Source organism: Trachypithecus francoisi, unplaced genomic scaffold (genome assembly GCF_009764315.1).
Source record: "Trachypithecus francoisi isolate TF-2019V2 unplaced genomic scaffold, Tfra_2.0 Lachesis_group19, whole genome shotgun sequence".
Lineage (NCBI taxonomy): Eukaryota > Metazoa > Chordata > Mammalia > Primates > Cercopithecidae > Trachypithecus > Trachypithecus francoisi.
Window position 1 is genome coordinate 47,808,834 of NW_022681464.1, and position 6,636 is coordinate 47,815,469.

The following is a 6,636-nucleotide window of genomic DNA, read 5'->3' on the forward strand; positions in this document are numbered from 1 at the left end:
AGTAGAGACAGAGTTTCACTGTGTTAGCCAGGATGGTCTCGATCTCCTGACCTCGTGATCTGCCCGCCTCGGCCTCCCAAAGTGCTGGGATTACAGGCTTGAGCCACCGCGCCCGTCCTAAAGGAATACCTTAAGAGAGACAATGGAAATTATGCCGGGCGTGGTGGCTCAAGCCTGTAATCCCAGCACTTTGGGAGGCCGAGGCAGGCGGATCACAAGGTCAGGAGATCGAGATCATCCTGGCTAACACAGTGAAACCCCGTCTCTACTAGAAATACAAAAATTAGCTGGGCATGGTGACACATGCCTGTAGTCCCAGCTACTCAGGAGGCTGAGGCAGGAGAATGGCTTGAACCCGGGAAGCAGTGGTTGCAGTGAACCAAGATCATGCCACCGCACTCCAGCCTGGGCAACAGAGCAAGACTCTGTCTCAAAAAAAAAAAAAAAAAGAGAGATAATGGAAATGTATCCCCCTCTTTAACTGTGCACTGTGCGTAACAACAGCAAGTAACCACTACCTGTGATGAGAAGAGCTACCATTTGCTGAAGCTTATTTAAGGCGCTGTGCTAAGGAATTCTCGTAGATGGTATTTGAGCCTCATGACAACTTCTTTTTACAAATAAGGAAACTGAGGCTGGGAGAAACTAAATGAGCTGCCTGAGATCACAGTTTGGAAGTGGCAGAAGCTGAGCTCGGTGGCACACACCTGTAGTCCCAGCTATCCAGGAAGTTGAGGTGGGAGGATGGTTTGAGGCCAGGAGTTCAATGCTATCAGCACATTTATGAAAATGCACTGCTTCCCAGCCTAGGCAACATAGACTTTGTCTCTTAAAAAATAATAAAAATGTTTTAAATTTTAAAATGAAAAACGTGGCCAGAATTCTGGCCTATGCACTGGCTACCTACCTCAGAGACTTCTTACCCTTACAGATGTATACCTATGCTGATAGTGGCAGCCTCCATCTGTATAACATTAAATTGTCATCAGATAATTCTTGTTACCTTTTTTGTTAGTGCCGTTGTTCCAGGGAGAAAGTAAGAGAATAAAAACATGCTTGCAAGGCACTGCACATCCAGGAGGCCTCTGAGAGCTGCTGCCAGACCTGTGTGCCCCCAAAGCAGGTGCCTTCTCGTAAGCATCCTGGGGCAGGTGTAGCAGCCCCTGATGAGTCCTGCTCAGTGTGATGTGGGTCTCAAGGAACTGATCCTTATAGTGGTCAAACATGAGTGATTTGAGAGTAATGTAACTTAAAAAGTAAACTAGAATTCATTCAGTGATCCCTAGAGTAATGCCCCTCTAACCCACTGGCATTCCAGGATGCTTTCTTGAGTTTCTTGGGTTTGGAGTGACTCCATGAGCCCTGGGAACTGTGCAGAGCCCCCGTCTCCCACCCCTTGCGGACATGCAGCACCAGTATCTGTTGGACGTGTGCACATCTGCTCACATGTTGCAGCGGAAGAGGACTGAGACCCGCTGCAAGGAAGTATTCAGTACATGTATAGTGAGGTCATGAATGAACAGCTGGGTGAATGGCTGCCTCCCTTTTGGTTGTTCTTACAAGGAAGTAGCCTACAAGACAGGGAATGCATTTCAGCCTGTGTGAAGTTATTAACAAAGTTTTGTTCCTATTGCTCGAAATTCTGTGAACTACTTTCAGTATTATCTTATTTCACAGCTTGTTTGAGTAACACAACAATGCAAGCATTAGCCGAGAACATCAGTGCCTTCATTGTTGATTAAAATTGGCCCCATAATGAGGATGCGGGAATGCTGCCATCTGAGCAGAAGCCAGCTGTGTAGTGAGCCCCCTTCTCCCTGAATATGTTCTCTGTAGCATGTGGGGTGAGTGAAAAGACCCCCAGCCTAGACAAGGGAGACACATCTTTGTACTCAGCTGTCTGCGCTCTCTCAGTTGGCACAAGTCCCTTGGAGGACACCGGTCACAGAGTCAAATCCTTGTTTTATATAGAGATGGAGCAGGAGCCAGCAGGCTTCACCAGCAGCACGAGAGGTTTAAGGGCTAAGGACGGTGACCTTGCCGACAGTCAGCGTGTGGAGGCTGTGGAGTGAGCATCAGCTAATGGTACGGGGTGGTTGGGATTCAGCCTTTCTAGAACTCCAGTCAGAACTCGGGAGGCGAAGCTTGCAGTGAGCTGAGATCCCGCCACTGCACTCCAGCCTGGGCAACAGAGTGAGACTCCATCTCAAAAAAAAAAAAAAAAAACTCTGTTTAAGTATTAGGAAGATGGGACTGTAGATGCATTTCCTCCCCTTTTGGATTTTTAATTTTGCTGTTACATTATTCCTGCAAAAAACAAAAGCCAGGCAGGAAAAGTTCCCATCTCCAGGCCATCCTGTCTGGCAGATGTCCCAAGGCAGGAATGACCTGAACTCCTTTTCTACCAGTGGCCAACTCTCCTCCTGCTCTAGGCTTAGTTCTCAGGCTTTGAGAACCTCAGGGCAGGACACCCTTTTCCACCCCAGCAAGCAAAATGAATAGATAACAGTTGTGCCCTTGTTTTGAGCAACAGAAGCAGATGGGACCCACACTGGTGGGCTGCCTGGGAAAGGTCCAGGGCTGGCTTGGCCCCGGCAGCAAGACTGAGGAAGGTGGAGACCCAGGGCTGCAGGCAGGCCCTGAATTACCCTTTGCACCCCTTTCCCGGCTTCAGGAACTCTCTGTGGGATGTGTTAGACCTGCTGACAGGCTGGATAAGGCCAATGAGAGAGAGAGGGAACGGAGAAGAGGGACACCTGGGTTCACAAGCCTTAAGAAAGAATTTAGTTACTTATTTAACAATGTGTGTCACCCATATAGGTCTGGGAAATGCATTTAAAAAGACACAGTACAGAGGTGCAGCACCAGGATACGGGTGGATTTGGGACTCTAGAATGTCTTTGGTTGTGTGTGGTACAAGGGAGAATGCATACATGTATTACCTGTGTAGTTTTGTTAAAGTACACATATAGAGGAAAAGATGAGACAAGTCTGATGAGATGTCAACAGCAGCAGTTCTTAGTTATGGGTGCTGTGAATTTCCCAGAGAGGAGGAGAGTCCTTTAGCCCGGCATGGTGGCGCTAGCCTGTAATTTCAGCACTTTAGCAGGCTGAGGCAGGATCACTTGAGCCCAGGAGTTCAAGATCAGCTTGGGCAGCATAGCGAGACCCCCATCTCAATAGATGGATTCGATGGATGGATGGATGGATGGATGGATGGATGGATGGAGAGAGAGAGATATTTAGATGGCTAGATGGCCTAGATTGCTTGATGAATGGGTAAGTTGGATAGGCAGAGACAAATGGATAGAGATAGATGAGAAGGACAGATGGATAGAGTAGATGGATGAATGGATAGAGAGAAATAGATTAGACAGAGATAGATGGATCCATCGATGGATTAGATAGGTTAAGATTGTCCGAGGTTCAGGGAAGCCGCGGCGGTGCCGCCTAGCGCAGCGGCCTCTGCCCAGACACTCAGCGCTGCAGACCAGGAGGGAGGCCGGGGCCCGTGCGAGACGCGGGACATGCGGGCCGAGGGCTGGGGTGAGGGAGGGGGCGGCGGCCCAGAGGAGCAGCAGGCGCGCCTCGGGCGGTTTCCGGTCTGGGGTGGCGGGGCCGCCTGTCGGCCTGGGGTGCGGCGAAGGGAGCGGGGCGCCGGGTCAGCCGAGGGCCGGGCCTCGGGGGCGCAGCCGCGCTGGACGGGGGCTCCTGGGGGCACTTGGCCGTGTTTGCTTGCTTTTCGGGAAATAAGGCCACTGGGGACAGTCACTGCGTTTTCAGGAACCGCTCAGCCCCTCAAGAGTACCCGGCAGACGGACCCGGCGGCGCTCCTGGCTGCGGCTGCCTGGGCTCCCGGAGCGAGGAGCGCCCCTGCGGGCGGAGCCAGGGCCCCGGCGGTGGGAGCGCCTCCGCCCCCTCCCCGACTCCGCCCCCGTCCCGACTCCGCCCCCTTCCCGACTCCGCCCCCTTCCCGACTCCGCCCTCTCCCCGCCTCCGCCCCTCCCCGACTCCGCCCTCTCCCCGCCTCCGCCCCTCCCCGACTCCGCCCCCTTCCCGACTCCGCCCCTCCCCGACTCCGCCCCTCCCCGCCTCCGCCCTCTCCCCGCCTCCGCCCCCTTCCCGACTCCGCCCCTCCCCGACTCCGCCCCTCCCCCTGGCGCCGGAGCCCCGCCCTGGTCTGTGCCCGCCAAGCCGGGCCCTTCGCTCACGTTACAGGCGGTCCCCGAGCCCACCCTTCATCTGCGCACAGCTGGACCCCGCCGTGTGCTGCTGGCACCGGGGCCCTCGGAGCGCAGTGATGGTCCAGCCCGCGCGTTCCCGAGAATTCCCCACACGCGGGCTCCTCCCCGTGGAGTCCCAGCTCTCCCGAGACGGCCGACGGCCCCGCGGGCCCCGCTGACGGCCGCGTTCCGGGCTGAAAAGGGCACCACACGTACCCTTGGGAAGAATCTTTCCCGAGGCCTGTGGCTGGCCTTGTCCATCTGGCCAAACATTTTTGAAAAGAGATACTGAGCTACCAGACGTGGAGTTGTAGCTGCCTGTGAATACGCGGACTGGAGGAGACCCTCGCGGGGGGTCCCGACCCGTCTCGGACAGGGGTGTCCCTGCGAGCGCGGAGCTGCGCCTCTGCTGGGGGCCGCCTCTGCCTGGGCTTCCTCCACCCGCCTGCCCTCGCCGGGCGGCCCCTCACTGCCGTTGGACGGTCGTCTTGAGTGTATTTCAAGCACCCAGGTGTGGAGAGTGAGCCATAGTCCACTTCAAATCTAATCTGGCCAGGAGTTCAACGTTTCCATGTTTCCTTTTGTTCCCAGCCCTCCTCCATGTGGACATGAGATCTGAAAAGGGACCAGCTCTTTCTCTCTCCACTTTTGTTTGTGTGTTTGTTTATCCATGTTTTTGTTTTTGTTTTGTTTTGATACGGAGCCTCGCTCTGTCGCCCAGGCTGGAGTGCAGTGGTGCAATCTCAGCTCACTGCAACCTCCGCCCCCTGTGTTCAAGCGATTCTCCTGCCCCAGCCTCCCGAGTTAGCTGGAACTACAGGTGCCCATCACCACGCCCAACTAATTTTTGTATTTTTAGTAGAGACGGGTTTTACCATATTGGTCAGGCTGGTCTCGAACTCCTGTCCTCGTGATCCACCTGCCTCTGCCTCCCAAAGTGCTGGGATTACAGGCGTGAGCCTCCGCGCCCCATCTCGCTCCACGTTTTGTGCAGATCCCCCTTTCCAAAGTTGTGGTTCATGTTTTTAGGTGCTGTGGGGCTAATGATTTTCCTGTTTCTTGTTCCCCACTCTCCTCCCCTTCCCCTCCGCCAGGAAGGGTGCTTGTGGCCTTCAGACAGCGCCGCACCACGGCCGGGCGCCTCGGAGGTAAGGGGCCCCAGGAGGTGGAGATGAGGGGGTTGTGCCCCTGCCACGTGGGGTGGAAGGGGAGGGGGCCTCACCAGGCGAGGCGGGCTGACACTTTCTGAGGAAGGCATTGCCTAGAACTTTGGTCAAAAGCGGGAGGGGACTTCCCCTAGGATCTTCCAGGGATTATTCGTGCTAAAGCTCCTTATCAAAAACAATTTGAGAATCACATATCTTTACATGATCCCATAAGCTTCTACTAATGTGCCTTGGCAAGTGTGGGCATAGTTTATAAATAGCAGCATGATTCATTCCCACATCTCCAAGTGTAATAATGTGGATTTTAAAATAACATTTTTTGCCTTTAAGTTAAAAATAATGATGTGAGAGAAATCAATATCTCTATGTGTGTAGATATGTGGGTATATTAAATGCATGTATATACACATGTATGTATACACACACATCTATGCATATATGCACGTGCGCATGTGTGTGTATATATGTATATAAAAGAGCTGTCTCCTAGAATAAACTGGGATGGTAGAACAAATGAGAAGATTTTGTAAGAAATATACTACCTGGATTTGTTTTGAAAAAATAAATTATGATATTTACTTGAGTAAAAAAATTTTTCATGTCAGTGACTAAAAATAACTACAGGAAACTTTTATTCAGATTCCAAATAACTGGAAAAGTCTAGGAGCCACAAAGAAAAAACAGTCATTATTGGGGGATTTGTTAAAAAGTAATTAATAAGTCGACCCAGTGCTTTGTATCTGCTCCATGTACCACTGTGTGAAGTTATAACTCCTGCTTACCCAGAGTCCTGGCTGGCGCAGTAGCTCATGACTATAATCCCAGCACTTTAGGAAGCTGAGGGGAGTGGGTCACTTAGGCTCAGGAGTTCAAGACAAGCCTATGCAACATGACAAAACCCCATCTCAAAAAAAAAAGCCAGGTATGGTGGTATGCACCTGTAGTCCCAGCTACTCAGGAGGCTGAGGTGGGAGAATCGCTTGAGCCTAGAAGGCTGAGGTTGCAATAAGCCAAGATGGCACCACTGCACTCCAGCCTAGCTGACAGAGCCAGACCCTGTCTCAAAAAAAAAAAAAAAAAAAAAAAGATAAAAAAATAGAAAAAACTCGGAGCCCCTCCTTACTTTTCTGAATCATAGGTTCTAGGTTCTAGAGCTGGCAGGGACCTGAGAAAGCAGGCAGCCTTGTCCTGTCCTCGTAAGTTGTAGAGAAGCCGAGTCCTGGACAAGGTCACTGGTGACCGAATCC

General features: G+C 52.2%; 1 protein-coding gene across 11 annotated transcripts in view; it reads left to right on the top strand.

Moving 5' to 3' along the window:
- Positions 1 to 6,636, top strand: part of LDLRAD4 (low density lipoprotein receptor class A domain containing 4) — a 436,719-nt gene that overhangs the window by 422,159 nt on the left and 7,924 nt on the right. For 8 of the 11 annotated variants that reach the window (XM_033178426.1, XM_033178425.1, XM_033178428.1 and 5 more), the window contains one exon: positions 5,318 to 5,371. The exons of the other annotated variants lie outside the window; for them this stretch is intronic. In XM_033178426.1, coding sequence (XP_033034317.1) covers positions 5,318 to 5,371 — 54 coding nt within the window. The remainder of the gene's footprint in view (positions 1 to 5,317; positions 5,372 to 6,636) is intronic. 11 annotated transcript variants of the gene reach the window in all.